The sequence below is a fragment of the Dermacentor andersoni genome, chromosome 2, assembly GCF_023375885.2.
Source record: "Dermacentor andersoni chromosome 2, qqDerAnde1_hic_scaffold, whole genome shotgun sequence".
Taxonomy (NCBI): Eukaryota; Metazoa; Arthropoda; class Arachnida; order Ixodida; family Ixodidae; genus Dermacentor; species Dermacentor andersoni.
The window spans coordinates 105,767,146-105,789,066 of record NC_092815.1 but is presented as its reverse complement, the minus strand read 5'-3'; the positions used below and the strand labels follow the sequence as shown (position 1 = coordinate 105,789,066).

At 48.0% G+C, this 21,921-nt stretch overlaps 1 protein-coding gene across 1 annotated transcript in view; it reads left to right on the top strand.

The window, feature by feature from the left end:
• LOC126541478 (uncharacterized) overlaps nt 1–10,654 on the top strand; it is a 54,177-nt gene extending 43,523 nt beyond the window's left edge. Inside the window, exons 18-22 of the mRNA XM_050188226.3 lie at nt 950–1,072; nt 1,964–2,070; nt 3,030–3,228; nt 7,605–7,734; nt 8,889–10,654. Of these exons, the coding sequence (XP_050044183.3) occupies nt 950–1,072; nt 1,964–2,070; nt 3,030–3,228; nt 7,605–7,734; nt 8,889–9,063 (734 nt within the window). The 3' untranslated portion in view covers nt 9,064–10,654. The remainder of the gene's footprint in view (nt 1–949; nt 1,073–1,963; nt 2,071–3,029; nt 3,229–7,604; nt 7,735–8,888) is intronic.
• Nucleotides 10,655–21,921: the final 11,267 nt, after the last annotated feature.

Here is a 21,921-nt window from a genome sequence, read left to right as displayed (position 1 = left end):
ACCCCACCAGGAATGCTATAGGGAATTTGTGAAGTTGTTTTAAATGCTCAAACCTTCAAACCTCGAATTAACGAAATTCGCGAGTTACCGTTGTTTTCTGCTGCAAGTACAACTTCGTTATATCGAGGTTCGATCATTTTCAGGTTCGAGCTCTGTTATTGTTTCGCACTTTAAATATTTAAGTCTGAGAAAAGTTAAGATAAAAGGCATGCGCCGTCAGTGTTTTGTTCGATAAAATTTGTTTGTGGGCTGCCGTTCTCAAAATTCTGAGTAATAATTTTGTCAGAAATGTAAGACCTGGTATGAGCAACTTTGGTGATACAATAGTGTGGCAATGTAACCCCCATATACCGCATGTCGTATAGCATGGCATGGCATATACATACATACATCTAAATATATACGAAACATCACGGCGACGCCGACAGCGACGACGACAATTACTATTACAACGAAAGTATTGGTGGACACGTGGAGATGGTTTATGACGAAAGTTGGAAACGCGACAAGACAGATGACGTGAAGGCGGCGTTCATAAGCAAATATATTTGTTTATCTTATATTCTTTATTCTCCTTTTTTTTCGTCGTTAGCCGTGTATGGTATATATCTGTGTACGCAACTAAACGCAAGCACGTTCGTCCGTACATCTTACGTGGTGATACGTGAGAACTTGATTTCCGATAATTTCAGGCACACACCAAATAATTCATACACTGTTGAGGTCGTCCTAAACTGCCGCAGATTACGAATCTGTAATTTCATTCTGTGCTCGCAGGTTTCGGATACATTCGTCTTTATCACAATTTATTCGTACAGTAAACCTTTCTGACCAATATTACCATTGCCAACTGCAACTTTCTTCGTCCTTTATTTCTATGCACTTTCTCCGTAGCCTTGCGCTCTCCAGATGGGTGATTCAGCGGGTTTCCTTTTGCTCTTTCACCCAGACACGAACCTGACGCTCCAGGGTCTAATGCCTTTCCAGAAACACACAATGCGCGTGAGAGCTGTCAACAGCGCCGGAGCAGGGCCTCTCAGTCCTCGTGTGACGGTCAGCACTACAGAAGACGGTGAGCGCATTCCTCCTTGAAATCCAAGTGATGCCCGGCTTAGGTTCTTGCGCGGTTTTCTTTGTCATTATTTTCTTCTTTTTTGTTTAGCTCCAGCAGTAAAGATACTTCAACTTCAAGGGTCTAGCCATCGCACGGATAGATATTTTGAATGGGTTTGCATAACGCATTTAAGAAGATCGTATGCGTAACAGCCGGAGGAGCAGGCCACCCTGTCATCATTTTGTCATCCTGTCAACCTTAAGAAACCTTGCTTCCGCAACGTGATAGCTGCCACAAAACAAAGCTTTTCAAAGTAATGGAACTGGGCTCTATTATCGTACAAGCTTTATTAAGGCGACAGCCTTAGGTGGCTCATACCCCCCCCCCCCCCCATGGTCTGGAAAACGCGGCGTGCGGTACAGAAAGTCACGTGAGCTCGCCTCGCGCACACATGCGCCCGTGCCACTGCCCGCGCGTTCGTCGTCGTCTTCTTCCACAACTGGCTCCGATGCCACTCATACTGCCAAAAAAAAGGTAAATTAGGATAAATTTATTTCAGGCACTCGAACCCACGACTTTCGGAGGGAGTCGCGCCCTCGACTTTTGGTGGTAGTCGAACCCACGACCTTCGCTGTTAATTAGGGCGAAGTTAATTAAGGCACAGTTAATTAAGGCAGCGTCAGTTAAGGCGCTCGAACCCACTTCCTTTCGTGGGAGAAAACAAGTAACAAAGCATTGGAATGAGAATGTCAAGTAATTTAATAACTGTAGCTTGAGTGCGCAGGCTTTCGCCTTCACCCTCTTCGGCGCATGCTAAAATGATTGTCAATTTTTCCCTAAGTGTTCGCGCGCGAACACACAGGCTTTATAGCTCGGTGATTTACGCGTAACCATGAATGTCATTCGCAGTGCCCAGTGAACCGGAGTGGCTCGCAGTCGAGGAGGTTAACGAGACAGCTGTTCGCTTGTCCTGGCAACCACCGGACGAACCAAACGGAGTCCTCACTGGTTACGAGGTGGGTGCTCAGTTCTGTATGGTATACTCATGACGCAACGGAAGAGCAAGTGTTTTCAGATGAGAAATCTACTCCGACAAGGCACTTTGGCTATCTTGTTTTACTCGAGTCGAACATGCAAAATATATGTTTGCAAGGAGAACATCTTAAATAAAGACGCAGACGAGACAGATCGACACAAGTGCTGTTTACAATAGTTGTTGTTCGAGTATTGTAAAGTACTCTTGCGTTTGACGAGCTTTGTAATGTGTACCATAGCTGAATCAAACAAAAAGTATTAAAGTGAGAAGTTACTATACAAATGTTGTTGCCTTACTCCTAAGCTTGCGGTTCGACTTTAGCGCGCGAATGGAAAGTAAGGGCTTGATGATACATGAACCTGCTATCCAGACAAGACAAAAGCTCCCAGGACGATAGAAGATTGAAATGGTAAACAGTGGTAGAATGTCGCTGGAGCCAACTTTCCGGCTAGGCAGTCGTCTTCGTCAGGGCAGCAGCTGTTGCTCCCCCCCCCCCCCTCCCCGCCTCCCTGACGAAGTTGCTGCCCTGACTAAAACAAGTCCCTTTATCGAAGTGTTGGCTCCAATGACTACCCCTTGTTCTACCGCCGTTCATCATAAACCCGCTATTCATTTTCTCCATCTCCTATTCGCGAAGTGTGCGTACGTGCTAAAGGACAAGCGGAAAGCAAAATGAAGTTTTCACTGTAAAATGAAACAGGCAGTCATTCAAGTCGTACATGCCCTTTTTGTTCGTGTTTTATTTCTGTATGCGCACGTTTAGTGTCCCCAGACCACAAATCTGTGCAGCGCAAATAGCTACGAAAATTACAATCATTTCCCTCTCGAACTCGCGTGTCTGTTTCCTTTGCTGTGACCTTCATTCTCCATTTTTCTTTCGTAAACGCCGGACGTAGGCTTGGAACATCCGTATTGAACGTTGGTTCCTTCTTTGTACAGATTATGGTAACGGAGCAGGTCGACAACGCCACGGAGGATAACAGCTCCGTCCTACTAGCCACGACGGTGGGACCCGACGTCAGGGAGCTGCTGCTGTCCCAGCTCTTGAACGGACGAAGCTACACCGCCAAAGTCAGGGCCACCACGAGCGTAGGGCACGGCCCTCCCCTCATGGTTCACTTCGCCACGCTCTCTTTGGGTGAGGGACACGCGTGCAGACTGATGATGCAGCTGCGTACCGTCAACATAAGCTGCTATCCCTTAGCTCTAGATTAAGACGAAACTTTAGCTCGGGTCCAGCTCCAATGCCGCCCATTCATCATCATCATCATCATCATCATCATCCTGGTTATGCCCACTGCAGGGCAAAGGCCTCTCCCATACTTCTCCAACTACCCCGGTCATGTACTAATTGTGGCCATGTTTTCCCTGCAAACTTCTTAATCTCATCCGCCCACCTAACTTTCTGCCGCCCTCTGCTACGCTTTCCTTCCCTTGGAATCCATTCCGTAACTCTTAATGACCATCGGTTATCTTCCCTCCTCATTACGTGTCCTGCCCATGCCCATTTCTTTTTCTTGATTTCAACTAAGATATCATTAACTCGCGTTTGTTCAATCACCCAATCTGCTCTTTTCTTGTCCCTTAACGTTATACCAATCATTCTTCTTTCCATAACTCGTTGCGTCGTCCTCAGTTTAAGTAGAACCCTTTTCGTAAGCCTCCAGGTTTCTGCCCCGTACGTGAGTACTGGTAAGACACAGCTGTTATACACTTTTCTCTTGAGGGATAATGGCAACCTGCTGTTCATGATCTGAGAATGCCTGCCAAACGCACCCCAGCCCATTCTTATTCTTCTGATTATTTCAGTCTCATGATCCGGATCCGCAGTCACTACCTGTCCTAAGTATATGTATTCCCTTACCACTTCCAGTGCCTCACTACCTATTGTAAACTGCTGTTCCCTTCCGCCCATTGTAAACTGCTGTTCCGGCCGCCCATTCAGATACATGTAAAACGCAAAAATGCTTTTATGAGGCAACCCATGAACCGATTTGAATGAAATTTGTAGCATTTGAGGGAGAAAGCTAAATTCTAGCGACTGGAGTTAGACCCTGGATTTTTCTTTTCTCGCAAAAATTGCCATAGATTGGTAAGTTTCAGAAAAATAGAAGCACAAGCTTCACAATCGCAATTTTGCAAACTGCATTGGTTATAGAATCTAAAGCGGACAAATTTGACGTATCAGTTTGTATCTTACGTCAGTTTGTTACATTGGTTATGAGGGTTTTGCAAAGATCCTACTCACATATTAGTGGTATGGTATGACCAAGATTATTTAGGTCCTGAGGGATCAGTCTGGGACTGATGCGGGCCGCTCCCACGTCGGGACAGAGAGGCCGAGCCCCTCTACCGTCGCACGGGCCCTCGGGACAGCCATGAGTTGGTCCACCAGCACTTCACTGTGCAGCATCCGCTGCCGCCACTGTTCACTTCGAGAACCATCACCGGGCAACGCCAAGCAGCGCCAGAGCATGTGTTCTGAATCGAGCAAACCCCCACACTTACTACAATAGATTGAAACCCCCCAGTCCGGATTAATTTTATTTATGATGACCGGGTTAGGGTACGTTCGTGTCTGCAGAAGCCTTAATGTAACCGCCTGTGGCCTATTTAATTTAGAATGTGGCAGGGGGAATGCCCTGCGCCCTAAGTAATAGTGTTTGGTGATACCGTTGTAGGGTAACAGTTGGTCCTCGAACTCTGGAGCGGGAGATCCAGCCCCTTCAGGGAGTATACGGCACACTAATCTTCGTGCATCCCTGTGCGCCACCTCGTTGAGGTTACGCGGGGCTCCCTCCACTGACCCCATGTGCGCCGGGAACCAAGTAACTGTATGCGAAGTGATATCGCTACCCTGCAGCAGTCTGTTGGCCGGTTCCGCAACAAGTCCTCTCGAGAAGGCTTTAATCGCAGATCGCGAGTCACTAAACACCAAAACTCTTCTTGAATCAATTAGTGCTAGAGCAATAGCCACCTGCTCGGCGACCCGTGGTTCTTTGGTATAAATGGAAGCGGCATTTCTAGCGCTCCCTTTGCCATCTACCACCACCACCGAATAAGCATCTTTCCCATTAGTTCATGCGGCGTCAACAAACGCAGACTCCTCCTGATCCTTTGCCTCTCGCAACAAAGCCCTAGCTCTCGTGACCCGCCTCCCTACATTGTGCACGAGGTGCACATTCCGCGGAAACGGGCGAACCATGATATTGGCCCTAAGGTTTACGTTCAACTCGTGTAGGGGCGCCCCATCGTGCAACACAGCCACCGATTCTTCAATTGACTCTAAAATATACCTACCCGCTGGTGTACCTAGCAAGCTATCTCTCTGTGCCGTACGCTGAGCCTCGGGAATTTCATCTAAAGTATTATGCAAACCCAGTCATAACAACATATCGTTTGACGTAGTCACAGGCAGACCAAGCGCAGCCTTGACGGCTTTTCTGATTAAAGCTTCCAAATTATCTTTCTCCCCCCCCCTCTATTCCAAACCCCTATGCCCATTAGAGATCCTTCTTATAAGTGTTATGGCCTCCTCCGTCTTCTTCGTAATACGCTGAATGGTTCTAATATTCGATCCATTCGCTTCAAGTGCAAAACCGAGGACCCTGATTGCTTCAACATTGGGTATCAACGGCCCTTCCCTAGTATGGATTCTAATGCAAGGCTCAACTTCCGGTACCCAACCCTTCGGCCTACGACCCAGCTTCTTAGATTTGAAGATCAACAACTCCTACTTTTTAGTGGAGCACTTGAGCCCTATAAGACCCAAATACTCTTCCGTAAGCGTTACCACCTTCTGCAGCCTAGCCTCAAGCTCTCCATCACTACCGTCGACACTGCATATAGTAACGTCATCCGCATAGATAGAATAGCCAATACCCTGGGCAGTGTCAGTGTATTACCCAACTTCCACATCGCCAGATTGAATAACATACGCGAGAGTACGGATCCCTGCTGAGTACCACAGCAACCCAATTTAAAGACTTCCGACTTACCTCCCCAAACCTGAGACATCCTTCTATCCATAAGGAAAGCCTTGACAAAGTGGAAAAGCCGCTGCCCCATATGAAAAATGAAAAAATGTCCGATTTTTCGAAAGCCTTTTCCACATCAAGTCCAATTAGTGCCTTAGTATCCCTTGTCCGCCGGTCATCCTGAGTCGAGAGGCCTGGCCGAAATCCTATCATCTAGTGCGGAAAGACAACATTGCCCTCAACATAACACGTTAGCCTATTTAAAATGACGTGCACAGCGACTTTCCCCAAACACGATGTCAGGGAAATGGGTCTGAGATTTTCAAGCCCTATGGCCTTCCCCGGTTTGGGTATCAGAACAGTAGTTGCAAGTTTCCACTCTTCCCGGAAAGAGCCTTCCTTCCATCAGCTATTGATCTCCCGCATAAGGAACTCAATTGACCCGTCGTCTAAATTCCGTAACATTTTATTCGTAATGCCATCCTGCCCTGATGCCGACTGACCATTAAGATTCTGCAGCGCCATCCTTGTGAGCCATCATTCTTGTCCTCTTTGTACTATTAGATGCACTTTACAGAATTGTAGTATCGTTTTGCATTGCTGAGTTAAACAGTCTTAAATTTGATAGCCTAGCTTACTGCATTTAAACTAGTTCTTTTGCAAACCTCATCAAGGTTGGTGCATTGGTTGCCAACGGGCAAGAGCATCACGACACAGGCAGTGGACATGTCTGCGTGAGGATGGAGTATGGTGTCCATGGGCAATGGTGGCTCGTTACTAAACAGTACATAAAAAGTTGGGTAGCCAACTGTGTCGTGCCGGGAAGAGTTATTGGCGAAGGTCACAAAAGGCAGGTTGATATCCCAGTCCCGGTGGTCCTCATACACGGGCGTAGCAACCATGTTTGTGAGGGTACGGTTGAGGCCTTCAGTAAGACCGTTTGTCTGTGGATGGTACGCTGTGGTGAACTTGTGACTGGCCTGGCAGAAACGAAGAATGTCAACTACTTTAGACAGGTAGCTGCGGCCGCGGTCCGTGATTAACTGACGAGGGCCACCGTGGCGCCTGCAACGTAGCGACTACAACCCATCTATTACAAGTAGTTGACACCGCGAAAGGTCCTAGAAGAGCGAGTCCCACTCGAAAAAAATGGTTCATCAGCGATGTAAAGGGGCTGAAGGCTGCCAGCAGGCAGTAGGGCAGGCGTCTTGCGTCGCTGGCGGAGGTCACAAGCCGCAACGTACTGTCTCACAGAACGGCAGAGACCAGACCAAAAGAAGCGCCGGCGGATGCGATCATACATGCGTGATACGCCTACGTGTCCGGCGGTCGGTGCATGGTGAAGCTAGTCCAAAACAGCAGAATGACGGTGCCCGGGAAGAACAAGCAAGCTCTTGACAATATAATATCCGAATAAAGCGGAACCTTGTGTCACTCTTTAATGTTCCTTTAAATAGCTTGTGACGTAGCTGTGTGCGCGTGCAAGCATTATGACAAAAACAGCACTGACCCGATATGACAATCGTTCTGCGTGCAGTGGGAGCGTCGGTGCAGGACGACGTCTACGGGTCTCTGCATTCCTTGATTCCGTGGGTCGTGGCTCCCTTCGGTGTGGCCATCTTCCTACTGCTCGTCAACGTGGCGCTAGTGATAATTATCAGCCGAAAGTAAGTGGCGTGTTTTATGACAATCATTCCAGTCTGACTGTTCGAGTGAGTGAGTGAGTGAGTGAGTGAGTGAGTGAGTGAGTGAGTGAGTGAGTGAGTGAGTGAGTGAGTGAGTGAGTGAGTGAGTGAGTGAGTGAGTGAGTGAGTGAGTGAGTGAGTGAGTGAGTGAGTGAGTGAGTGAGTGAGTGAGTGATGCATAAAACTACGATGACAACGATCACTTAGCTTACGTTTGTGCAACAAACGAGTCCGTGCAGCTTGTTAGTGATGAACGGATTACGCTCTTTTGGAGGTGGTAGCCTATACGAGGCACATGTAAAGCGCATCAAAAATTATTCATGCAGGAGTGCGTGCGCAGGTTGCCAATGTTTCGCCAAATATGACTTCTCCTTAAGACGACTCATTAGAGACTTTTAGCGTGTCCGCTATTCCGGCAAACGGGGGTGCCACCAGGTGGCTCCAGCGCTCCGGCCGCTAACGTTTACGCCCCCACTCAACCGGCAAAACGCCCGGGCTTGCCGGAATACCGGACGCATTGTAAGGAGAAGCTCGCTTTTCCGTAATGCGTGCATGCGTGCGTGCGTGCGTGCGTGCGTGCACGAAACGCGGCTCTCGCTGTTTGTGCGCGCTGTTCAATTCTACGAGAAAATAAACCCGTACCTGCTCGCACAACATTTAGTTCTACTACAGTTACCTTCGTGCTACAGGGTATAGCCTTTTAAAATGGAGTTTTCAAAAGGTGTCAACCACACAATGTTGCTGCCGGGATTCGCTCTTCCTGAGCAATAATAACATATTAGTGAGCTAAATTTCAATACTGCACGAGCAAACTTAAGGAAATCTGAGTAGTTTTACCACCGCCCAAGAAGTCGGGCGCCCTCTAGGGATGAAAGAAGGAATGAAGTTAGCAGCTATAGGGGGGGCGCGGTTTGGAACATGACATCTGCCAGTAGCCGCGCGGTTCCTTGTTTCCGGCTTGTAATTGTCGTAACAATCGCGTCTCCATTCCCGAGCCACCAACGCAAGAATATCAATTCCTTCGCGGACGTTTGCTTGCGCATCCAACATTTCAGCTTATTGCTTCTCGCAGGAGTATATATATTTCTAGAGACATATACAACGGGCATTTCTTACCCCTCCTCTTTGATATGCAGGAAGCACCGTAGCCTGGAAGTTAGCGGCGTTCCCTTCAGGAGCTCGACAGCTTCGACCGCGGAGTGCGACGAATTCGAGCTCTCCAAGCATCCCGCACCGAGCGACAGCGCCTCTCAGGACGGCTTCTTCGTTGACTGGAGTCCCCCCCGCTCGTTCGAGAGCACGTACATCTAGTGTGTCGCACGCACGGTGTTGACCTATCGCCAGCAGAGCCATCACTTCCGCGACGACAAACTTCACATTTCGGCCTCTTCATCTCAGGCTGCTCCTTCTGCGCTGTTCAAGTCGCCAGCTCTGCAGGGTCCATGGCGACCCTAATCAAACGTTCCACGTCTCATACAGCATTCATAGACACTCGGTGATTTATTTTCCAACATTGAAAAAAAGAAAGAGTATTTCCTCCTGCTCGGTCACTTGTGCCGAACGAAAGCATCCACAAAACACAATGACATTGCATCTGGCCTAGTACTCGATGCATCGCTTACGCAGTGAATAACGCTGAAACCGATGTGTCTGTTTCAAACGCTGAAATCGCGTGTCATTGGAAACTTTCGACGTGCTTCGCTTATAAAGGTGCCCGCTCAATTCGTTTGTTTATATGTCATATTTAACTACGCATAGAAAAAAGCTAGCTGGCGGGCGGAACCGCTTGAGGAAAATGAATTAGACCAAAGCTCTAGCTTTGTAGTTTTGCATTACAGCTCTACGATCTTGTGTCACAGAAAAAAAAAAGAAAAGGCGGTGGGAGAGGGGGGGGGGGGGTGCTTTGTTTGGAATTGTGGTAAATGATCGCATGCGATTATTATGATAATTGAAGTGGGGATGATTATGGCTTTCACTCAAATGCCAAGGTTTGAGTGGCAGTGTGAAAGAGAATTAATATAAGTACAAAGGAAATAGATCAATAAAGAGAATGAACTTATGAAAGAGTAATCAGGCCCTGCAAGAACAGGGAAATATCAAAAGAAGAAACGAAAGGAGAATGTGAGAAAGGACATATCAGAAAATTTAGGGAAAGATAACAGAAAAGTAAACGTCAATTCACTCTTCACTCTTCTTTCGAAGAGTGAATCACACATGTCTCGGCAAACTTTCCTGTGACTGAGGGCCACTACCGAGGCCTCAAGGGGATTTACAACAATAATGCTCAAACTCAAATCAAGACTACCTAAGGGAGCTTAAATTTTGAGCCCTTATTTCCTTCATACTTCACCTGTCATTATATGTAGTCATCATTTCTTTGTTCATTTAGGCTCATATCTGCGCATCACTACTAAATATTTCAAACTGAATACGAATATCCTAAAACGATAAAAGAATGAGACATATTTATTTCATAAACTTCATGAGTTCTAGACAGACAACATCGACATCAGAAATTGGACAGGGATGTCACAATTTCTGTCCTATGTACGTGATGTTTCCTAGTATACAAAGCGGTAAAATTGAGTTCGACTGGTCAGCGACAAGGGATACACCTTCGTCATTTTTACGATGACAGAGAGGAGGACAGCAAAAACTAAGAAATCGAGTGTGCGTCCATACATGTGATAGTAACCAGTGCGACAAAATTGCGCACAAGAATGAAGAAGGAACAAACACGAAACGCATGTATGCTATTTCGTCGCGCTATTTGTCATCATGCTTACTGTAAAGCAACTAGCCCGCTTTTCTGTTTTATTAAGTCCATACGCAGCCTACATACATAAAATGCGCGGTTTTTAGCGTGACCTATTTTAAACAATATATATATATATATATATATATATATATATATATATATATGAAACATAGTGATCTCCTCCGAGAGAACCATTATTTGCTTAAATTTAGATGATGAATGTGCAGGCAGTCTAAAAACGAGGCACTCTTAGGTCATTGTAATTACCGTAGTGTCAGTATTAGAATGGTTAATTCTATGATTATAAAATGCTCTTACACAACGCAGAAGAGAAGTTGTATTATCTTGCGTAGCCTGGCACCTCAGTCATCTTTTTTTGCCTAAATCTTCATAAAGGGTTCACAAATATCAGTACGCCCACATAATGGTCTGTACGAAAATACGGAAACAGCAAATATCAAGAACCTCGAATCTAATATTAAGTTTAAAAACACAAATATATCTATTTGTGTTTAAAAGTCCATTAGAACTCTCGCCTTTACGACTATGCGCAGTTTTCGGCTAGTCGTACATCCTACTAAGGAACTAAGGGTTTAAGAGCTGTACCGTTGTCCTTTACATAAATCTGTATTATGTACATGTATGTAGTATATTTAGCTGTGCTCCAGGAAAAAATTCTCGAGACTGAATTGTGGAATAGAGTTATCACATTAAATGAGCTGTTCAGATGCCTCACAATGATTCCTTCACTTGCATAACTTCATTTCCATTTTCTCAAAAAATTCATAGCTTCGCGAATAAAGTCTTATCTTTATTTTCGAAGCACACAGAGCTGAAAGGCTCCTCGCTGTCTGTGTTGCTTCAAAACTTCCGATTTGTCGAATGAATAAAGTTATTTTCCTGCGTACGTCTATCGACTAAATGTGATTATACATTACGCACGAATGCTGTTTCTACCTTGATCTTCACGTGCGCATAGGCTTCAGGACACAGGTAAGCTTATGATCATACCTGCCGTGACCCGCATCTTTACTGTAATAACTTTAAAAAGAGATTCAGTTGCTATACCGCTGCTCACTGCAATTGAGCAACAAGATTGCATTTTGTGATCCTCATTTCTCAATAAAACATTTGCCATCGTTGTTTGCGTTATTCGTCAGGACATTTAGCTGCTGACAGGAATCAAAACCGCTTCACGTTTCTGTAGCAGCTCAAATGTTAACGGCGAGGTCCGCATAGAACTAGGGGCTTTCGTTGTTCCAAACAACGCATGAACGAGAGATGCGATCTTCTTGCGAAATTTCAGCCAAAACAAAACAGCGGTAAGCACAAAATCTCTTTTTGCTGTTGGAGTAAAAAAGAGCGACCGATTTTATTGATAGAAAAGGCAGAGAGGTCGACCTGAGCTAGTCTGCTACTTTGCACTGGGGAAGAGGAAAGGGTAGTTAAAGTAGCGGGATTGATGATGGTGAGAAGTCGTGAATGCTTATGTACATGATACGGTGGCCTTACTGGAGCCGCTAGTCTTAGTTTCAATCGTGTCATGCATAAACTTCAACAGCGCTTTAGTTGTCCGCATTGAAGTTCCAGTGTCAGGCCATGGGCCAAGAATAGCGTCCTCCGACAGTGTTTGCCTGACAATGCTGGCTAGAAAATTTTCCAACGTCTTTCGTTCCAAGATATATGCTGGGCGGTCGCATATGTATTCCAGAGTTTCAGGCATTAGACAGAGTTCGCAGTCAGGGCTGTTCGACTGGCCGATGAATTCAGTGTACGTAAGCGGCGGGTGAAAGCGACGCTTAGCCGAATCGTGCGTAGCAAGGACGCTTTGCTCCGCGTAAGCTTCGGGGGCAAACAGAATTTACCGTCTTGGTCGATCATATGTAGGCGTCCGTGAATGTAAGCGTGGGCTTTGTATGTCTTTGCAACGCCCTCCATGAGTGCCTGGATCATGTAGCTGGTGTGTCAGGTCCCGAGTAGGCAACCCGCACTTCACCAGACGAAGAGAATGCCGACCTTGCCTCACTGCCAGCAAGTTCGTTGCCAATCACACCACAATGACTAAGGGCCCATTGAAAAATCATAAAGTGGCCACCTCGCTGGGCGCTGCTAGAATCAAAACACAGGTCACTATGTATGCTCTGCGTGTTTTTTTTTTCTTGACAAAAATTATGAGCCATTCCACTATGTGAAGGTGGATGAACAGCGAAGCTGTTAAGCATACGATACAGAGGTGACACAGAATTTTGAACATAGGTACGGACTCAATGATTTTTGTATACATTCGCGTAGACGACGGGACCGTCGCCCTGAGGAGCCGGAGGAAACTAGACATGTGTGACGTTTCGACGGGACCGCCACCACGAGAGAGCGGAAGGAAAGGAAAGAATATACGCAAGCGCTTGAAACGCCGAGAAAGAGAGGGTGGTGCGAATGTAGACATGGCTATAGACAAGCACGGCACCGAGAGCGGCGCTGCTGCGCCGGCGTTGAGAGCGCCGCATGCGGGGCAAAATTCTACTAGCGGGTGGTATGCCTTCCCTATCTTCCTAAAGTAGCGGGCGCAAGTATAGCGGGCGCGGCGTTTTCAAGAAAGGAAACGAAAGCAAGGCAGATGACGATAATTGTCAATTGTGTTGCAGGTATACACCCCAAAGGGTGTAATTTTTTTTAGAGTGTAAGAGTGCACTCTTAAAAAAAATAAACATCCTTTGGGGCGTATCTTGTCCCACAACAATAACCTCCATCTGTCTTGTCCGAATTTCCTTTCTTTAACGCTGCGAGCCCGGTACTTCCCAGTCACGAACGGCATGCGCGTTATAGAGTGACACAGCATTCTCGACAGGAAAGTAAAAAAAAAATTAAATAATGGGGTTTTACGTGCCAAAACCACTTTCTGATTATGAGGCACGCCGTAGTGGGGGACTCCAGAAGTTTAGACCACCTGGGGTTCCTTAACGTGCACCTAAATCTAAGTACACGGGCGGCAGGAAAGTAGCAAGCGCCGAGTTTTCAAGAAAGGAAATGCAAGCAAGGCAGATGACGATTATTGTTGTGGGACAAATATACACCCCAAAGTGTGCAACCGTTTTAAGAATGTGTAGTGCCGGCTGTCCGTTCTTGGCTTGTTCTTAATGCGCAGGCGGGTGAGTTGTCAGGCTTCTTCGGCGTGCTGCAGACAGGCGGCGACGTCGAGATTCTCCTCGTCGGTGACGTGTGGATTCATGGCGTTGAGAGTCCCGTAATGGGGTTTCTTCCGTAAACCAGCTTGAACGGCGTGATCTCTGTTGTTTCTTGCACTGCCGTGTTGCAGGCGACAGCCTACCACAAGGCAGTACGTGAAACGTAACGGAAGGATCCTTCGGTTACGTTTCATCTTTCCTTACGTAACGGAAGGACGTAAGGAAGGATGGCATCCCGCGTATTGTGTTCGGCGTCGACGTACATCGCTAACATGTCGGCATGTGCCTTGTTCAACAGGCGTTCCATTAAACCGTTCGCCTGCGGGTGTCCTCCCGTGACTTGTCCGGCTATCTTGCAGCATGGCTTGAGTAAGCTCAGATGTAAAAGCCGTACGTCTGTCAGTTATGAGGACTTCTGGCGCACCATGTCACAGCAGGTTGTTCTCGACGAAGAATTTCGCCACTTCCGCTGCACTATCTTTGTGCAGGGCTTCTGCGCAGGGCTTAGCGTAGCGGGTAAGGTGGTCGGTGGCCCCTACGATCCACGTTTCCAAAAGTTCATGTCAGAAAGGGTCCCAAAAAATTAATCCTGATCTGCTGAAACGGTCGGCTAGGAGGCTCGATCGGCTGTATATATAATTACGATGACATTGTCGGTGGTGTCTTGCGTCGCTGGCAGTCCCGACACGCCTTAACGTAACGACGAGATTGGCGAATGAGATAACGTAGTAGGGAGACGTCGGCGTTCAGGCGTGGCCAGTAATACATCTCCTGAATCCTCGCGAGAGCTCGATGTGCCCTGCCATAGGGTCATCATGAAGGGTGTGAAGAACTTCTGGCCCCAATGATGACGGTACAACCAGAAGGTAGTCGGTGCAGACTGTCGAGAAGTTTTAGAGAACAACTTTTAGGCGCCCGTTTCTGCGGCGAGCGGCAGCATCGGTGGTGGCGGCATCGGTGGCGAGAGGATACCCCCTCCGCGCTTGGAGAAAAGTGCGGAGGAAATTACGTAGTAGGTTCTCCTCTTTTTTTTTTTTTTTTGCTGTTTTTTTTTTTTTCTTTGCTGTAGCGGCCATGCCTTTCGGGACACAATGGCGGCCTTGTTATGGTTCTGTGCGCTGACACGTGTTGCTCCGTAGGTTTCGTACTGTGTCAAAGGCGCCGTGCAGGCAGGTTTGCGTTGGTCTCCGTCTTTTGTTGCGCCGTGTTATCTGGACCGTGCTCTCCCGGATGTCGCTGCGGCCAGGTGGGATAGGAGGAACTAAAGTTCGTGAAATGAACGCGCATGGCAACGCTGTACGCAATGTACTGCGCCACGGCAATGGCAACGGACGAAGGGATATCCGCGGGAAATTTTGCCCTCTTTGGCGGAATCATGCTAACGTGCCATCGCACGCCGAAACCGATGCGTTTCAGAATCTGTACAATGAACGCCTTGCGGGTCAGTGATTCCTGCTCTTGACAGCGCATGGTGCATTTGCGGCCCGTATAACGTACGTTATGAATGCATAGTTCGTGTTCAGTAACAACTTGCTTTTGTGCATATTAAAACACATGTTGGTTAACTGATGATTTTTCCTTGCAGTACTCGAGACAGCACGAAGTCTTTTAAGCAGAGCGCGTTCGAGATTCATGCGCACCTGCACAGGTGTACCTCAATACACGTGCTGATAGACCGTTACGCACAGTGGCGTAGCCAGAAATTTCGTTCGTGGGGGGCTCACTTTGCAGCTCGGCCTCCTCCTTATAGAATTAGTCGAGGGATATATATATATATATATATATATATATGTCATTTAACAACCTTGTTTACATTTTCGTACATATGCAACGACCAGGGGAAAATCTCAATGACGCTGTCCTTTGTTAAAATGTATTGCGCAGGAGCAGCTGTCACCGCTCGTGTATTGCGAGCACATGTAAAAAAGCAGGAGTTCTGCAATATATACGAGGGCGAGTCAAATGAAAGTGAGCCAATGCGAATATATGATAAACGGGGTACTTTATTTAAAAGCAGTCACCATGAGTATTTAGACACTTGTCCTACTAACGAGTAGCGTAATTCCCGTCTCATAAAACTCCTTGGATTGCTGCCTCAAAAATCTGTAAATGACTACACCTCATCTTCCGACACGAATCTGGTTCCCTTGAGCAGTTTTTTCAAATTTTACCAAATGTGGAAGACGCAAGGCAACAGGTCTGGGCTGCATGAGGAATGTTGCAACGTTTCCCACTTGAACTTTGCCAGTTTCGTATTAACCACATCAGCGACGTAGGAACGGGCAACGTTGTGAAGCAAGATGTTTTCAATGCTCAATTTTCCACGTCGTTTGTTCTTGATTGCGACACGCAGCCGATCCGACCTTTCACAATATCTGAAAAGATTTAGAGTCTCTCCAGGTTTAGAAAATTCGATCAATAATGGCCCCTAACGATCTAAAAAGAAGTCAACACTTTTCCGGCAGAAATGACGGCCTTTGTTTTCCTTGGGAGGGGTGAATTCAAATGCTTCCACTGTAAGCTTTGCCGTAGTGTTTCAGGCTAGTAGTAGCGGCACCATGAGTCATCCCCGGTCACAATTGCAGACAAAATGTCGTCACCCTCATCTGGGGTTCTTTGACGTGCACTTAACTCTAAGTACACGGGTGTTTTCGCATTTCGCCTCCACCGAAATGCAGCCGCCGTGACCGGGATACGATCCCGCGACCTCCATGCTCAGCAGCCCAACACCATAGCCACTGAGCAACCACGGCCTTTTCAATTGTGTTGGGGATGATTGCACGGTGGCTTTGGCCCGGCCATGGATAGTCTTTGTAACTTTCATGTCCTTCTTTGAACAGTTTGCTACAATGCTTCACAGTGGCCAATGAAATGCAATGTTCAACGCATACGGCAGCCATATGGCGAATAATTTCTTTTTGGGAAACATCTTCATTTGTCAAAAACCTCACGACACCAAGCTGTTCAACTTTTGGAGTGTCCATTATGTCACGTAACCCTGTTCAACCCAGTGTATGAGAACATTAAAGAACATTTAACCTCACCTCTGCATGTCACTTGTAAATGAGATGCGTATGTGCTACGCGCATGCCTCGAAAATAATGAACCGAGCCATTATTGCGCGGGGCGGCTTGTCTCACTTTCATTTGACTCGCCTTCGTACATTAGAAATTCGAAGATACAATGGAATATACAAATGTGAAGACACAGCGTGATACAGGGCAAAAATTGGCAATTGAAACAAAGTTCACTGCGCATATACAGAAAACCTCGCAACAAGATGTTTAAATATGCGTATAAGTCTCCAATAAATCTACGTACCTAAGAAAAAGTCACTAAATATAATGCGTCAAACAAGGCAAATAAACAGGTTGCGCAACCACAGATTCACAGATCACAGCACCCCCTCCCTCCCTCCACTCCCAAAATGTATCGCGTGCGGCAGAAGGCGGCGCGCTTCCTCCCCGCTTTTCTCCCTTGCGCACACAAGCGAACGCGTTTCAATCCGTCGAGTCCCCGCAGTGCTGGCGGCGAGAGACTATGCATTGTTTCTTTTTCTCGTCTGCTAGCCAGAAAGCGTCCAAAACCTTGCCAGGTGAAATTGCAGTCGGCCAGAGAAAAACGTACTTCATTAAAACTTCTTTCTGGGCGAGTTGGTGCATACTTGGCATAAAAATTGTAACAGCGCAAACACATGCAACCACTAAGTAGCAAAGACGAGACACAAGCGCTGTGACACAAGCGCTTGTGTCTCGTCTTTGCTACTTTGTGGTTGCATGTGTTTGCGCTGTTACAATTTTTATGTCAAGAGAAAAACGAACGCGCATCCAAGTGCGCCGCGCGGTTGTCGATGCAGCACGAGAAAAACGCATGCGCTCTGGCTGGATCGGCAGCCCGCGGGTTGCGAGAACAAAAAAAAGAAAGAAAGATGAGAAAGAGGCCTAATGTATCCTCGCGAATAAAAGTTTAGGTAGAAAAATCAATAAGAACTTAGTTACAATGGTGGCTTTAATGTCTTGACATGGATGCTTTGGCGCAGGTGAAAAAAAATTCATATTCTTTTCTGTGACCTGATGGCACAAATGAACCACCACAACGCTTTGTCTCATCGGACCTCGCTGCGTGCTTTGTCAACTTGTATCCCAATGTACGACTTTAGAAAGGTCGATGCACCTTTGGCGTCAAATGTTTACAACAGCATTAAACCCACAAAGTTCCGGAATCGAACATCTAAAGCACGACTTTGGAAATGTCAATGCACCTTTCGCATCAAAATGTTATTGGAACTTTATACCCACAAAGTTTCAGAATTGAAATCCAAGCGCTCCGTAGATTCCGCGGCCTCCACGAGATGCCTCCACGAGCCCGCTCGCCATCAAAACGCCCTTGAAATTTTGTGCTCGGTGGGGCTCCTTGCGTTACGATATGTGACTCCCCATGCATCGGCGTTTCCGCGAAATCCAGCCCGATTTCGCAATGTTCGCGCTAAAATGTCTTTTCGTGCGCGAATTCAGGACGTTCTAGACAAAATCGAGCATGATTTCCGGCGCCGAGAGTTGTTTTTGGCGGCGGCGCATGACAGCACGAAAAATTTCGGGGGGGGCTTAAGCCCCATGAGCCCCCCCCCCCTGGCTACGCCCCTGGTTGCGCAGAATATGTGCATTTTGTTGCCCTCGGCACTGTGCACCTGCCAGCCAACACTTCATCCTGGAAGACTGGAAAGAAGCGGCTCCTTTTACTTAAAATCCTCCCTACCGCAGGCGTATCTTACCTGTGCGCGCGAGAAGCGCAGGGAAGTGAAGGTTAGCGGATGCAATGCAAGAGTGAGCAAGGCTCCACAGAACGTACGCCCGCGAACACATCAGACGGCTGTTCCATGGTCGCACTTAGGCCGGTTCTATGCGCGTATACTGTTCTGCACCGTGCGACGGCTATCGCAAAACTTTGGTTCCGTGAAGCTTCACTTACCATGGGAAGAAGGCACCTCAGGCCGCAGTCAGTGAATCTAAACGCGGAGTCAGAAATGACATTCTACCTCCTCGCCGGCGCGCTGTCGTAGTATGCGCGGCCACCCAAAGTTTGTTCAACAAAGCACGACGATTCCTCAAGCCACAGCGAGAATATGTGTTTGTGCTCATAAACTCCGAATGGATCGCAAATAGGTCCGTGTGTCGTACGTGTCTTTAGTGCGTTCTTGCAGTGCAGTGAGAATGCGTACATTTTTTTCGCTTGGCAGCGGCCGGTACCTGCCGTTGATGAGAACAATTCAGTTGGCTGGCCTTATAAGGCATGTTTATTTTCATAAAAGCCAGTAAAAGCAGCCGATTCGACCTCACGGCCCAATTTGCGAAGTTCGTTATGAACTTCTTTCAACATGACTGGCAGCGGTAATGCATGGAGACATGGGAACTGTTTAGTACTGCTGCGGAGCGCGCGCGTCCGAGCAGCCTAGTTGCGTTTTCACAATTGCTAGTAGGTACAGAGGGGCGTGGCGCTTTTTACGGCGCTCGACGTTTCTGCGCAGGCGCAAGTAAGAGCGGGTGCGAGAGAGAAAATTTGGGGGCCTTTGCTTCTTGAATATGTGAGTCTGCCTAGGCACAACGGAGGAGGTTTCTTAAGGGCCTGTTTACGCTCGAGCGGCCATCGCCGCAAGCCGCACCGCACGCGTGCGGTCGCGCGAAAGATTGCACGTATCAAACACTTGTGCACGAATTTCGGTTTACAATGTAAAAGGTATACGCTGTCTACACATTGTAAACGGTAATTTGTCCACAAGTGCTGGGTATGTGCAATTTTTCGCGCAACCGCAAGCGTGCGGTGCGGCTTGCCGCAATGGGCGGCTCGAGCGTAAACAGGTCCTAACGCGTGTTGTATGCGTTTGTCCCATAGCCATGCCGGCATTGCGGAGTGGGGTCGACTTTGTTTTACGCTCCGCCACTGGCTGCCCGCGCGGTGGGGCCATGGGCATGGACGCCCCATTTGGTGATCGCTGTCTGAAGGGGCAAGGTTCTGACTGGTGTTGTATAAGTCGCGGGTCGCTTTTTTTAATCGCGACGACAGATTATATTTTTTACAAGTACTGCTCCAGGAGGGCACATGTAACCGGCAGACGGAGGCCTCAAGAGAGCACCTGAGGTTATATTAAAGCAGGCGGCGCAGTATCTCCAGGGCACCCAAGCGGTAGCGAGAGGATCAAAGCTGGAAGCAGGGCGGCCCGTGGGTTGGGGCCGCGAAGGCCGAAGCTTGCCGGGGTGTTCGCATAAGAAAATTGGCTCTCCGCTATCACGGACAGCCGATCTTATACTCCCCTGATACGCGCAGGCCTCGGCTAGCCCCAACCCAGGGACCAGTCCGGGTTCTAGATTTGATGTCCCCGTTGCCGCTTTCGTGTCTTGGAGGCGCTGCCAATAATGCGAAATAATGACACGTTGTTTTAATTGGTAAAAACACGATTGAATAAATATAATTGCGTCGAGCCGCCAACTTGCGATGCTAAGTTCAGCACTACCGCGCCCCGCGACTACTGCCGGCACGCCTATGGACAAGCGCTTACAACACGCGCTAAGAAACTCCTCCATATACTGCCTAGGCAGAGTTGTATATTCAAGGAGCAAAAGTCCCCACATTTCCTCTCTCGCACCCGCTCTTGCTAGCGCATGCGCGGAAACGTCCGTCGCCTACGCAAGTGCCACGCCCCGCTGTACCTACTAGCAATTAGAAATACGCAGCCCGGTTGCGCGCAGCGCGGCGTGGTTTCGAGAGAAATGTAAACAAGAGAGAAGAGCTGGCCCGATGAACGGAGCAACACCGTGAGCAACGCCAACTTCCGGCTTCACTTAACTTCACAAAGAATGACGTCAGGGCCCCTCCTTAGTTTCCTTCCTCCATGCTTATAACACTGATGCGCCGTATTGCCACCATCGAAACACGTCATGTATGAGGCGTGTGCGCAGCCAGGGTCCTATCGCGCATTCTGCCGGGCATGCTGTTCCACCTAGCGGCGCTGCCCGAAGTTCATGCGTGGCGCATGCGTGAATATATATTCACTATTCAAATAAGAGTGTCTCAATATGCAAAACCGCATGAAGCCACACTCTATTTCGTCTAGCCCTACATTTGCACCCGCCGCAGATTACCACCAACATAGGGCACGCGGGCTGCGTATGCGCTCAGCCGCGCGGACAGCGATGCGCAGTCGCGGCCGGGCTAGACGGAACGACACAATCCCACTTGCCCCCTTCACAGGCGGGCTTCACCACGTGACCTTCATTATTTGGCATGCAAGAACACGGCACGCATCAACCATCATCGGCACTCTCGCACGCTTTCCCCAGCACGCACGGGATACAGGGCACGGAGCATAATCTTACTGCACTTGGACATTATAGTCATAAAATAAGTCAACAAAGACACCAAGCACAGCGTAGGGGAAATTACTTGTACTTAATATTTGAATTAAAGAATTGGTAAATTAATGGAAGTGGATGAAAAAAAACTACTTGCCACAGGTCGGACACGAACCCATGACATTATAGGGAACATAATGCTGACACCTACGCCAAAAATTGGACTAACTATATATTTGCTTTCGCAATAAAATATTATGCATGACGCTGCTATCGCAAACACCAGAGACCAGCGGTGCTGGGGGAAGCCCAGTGTGCCAAACCGCACACAATACACACGAGCGCCGGCAACGTGTCCCTATACGACGTCCGCCAAAGGCGTTTACTACGGCGTAGGCGATTCGCGTGGCCAACGCCGTAGTAGAGACGCCACCGTTGTCTTCACTCTGTACGGAGCGGTGGTCGAGGAGGACATCGAGACCATCGAGTTTCCTACAAAAAATTTTTGTAGGAAGCTCTATGATCGAGACATCCCTAGCAGCCGCCGAAGAACGCCCCTCCTCCTTCGCCTGATCACCCTGCCTCGCCAACATCCTCTAGGAGGTGTTGGCCTCGCACGCCACAGGAGAGGGCACGCATACGGGCCGCGTTCCTCGCTCGCGTGCGCGCCACTCCTTCTCGCCGCTAGGCTCCACCCACCGCCGCCGCGTCGGTATGCTACGCGATGCTATTTTTATACTCTGTTTTCACTCTCTCAGCTCTCTCCCCCCAGCTCGGCGAAGCTGCGCACGTCAAGAGAAACCAAGCGAGCTTCTAACAGCTCCACTGTAAAAAACCTACCAGCATTATACCCTTCAAAGTGGACGTAGAAGCGAAGCTGGTG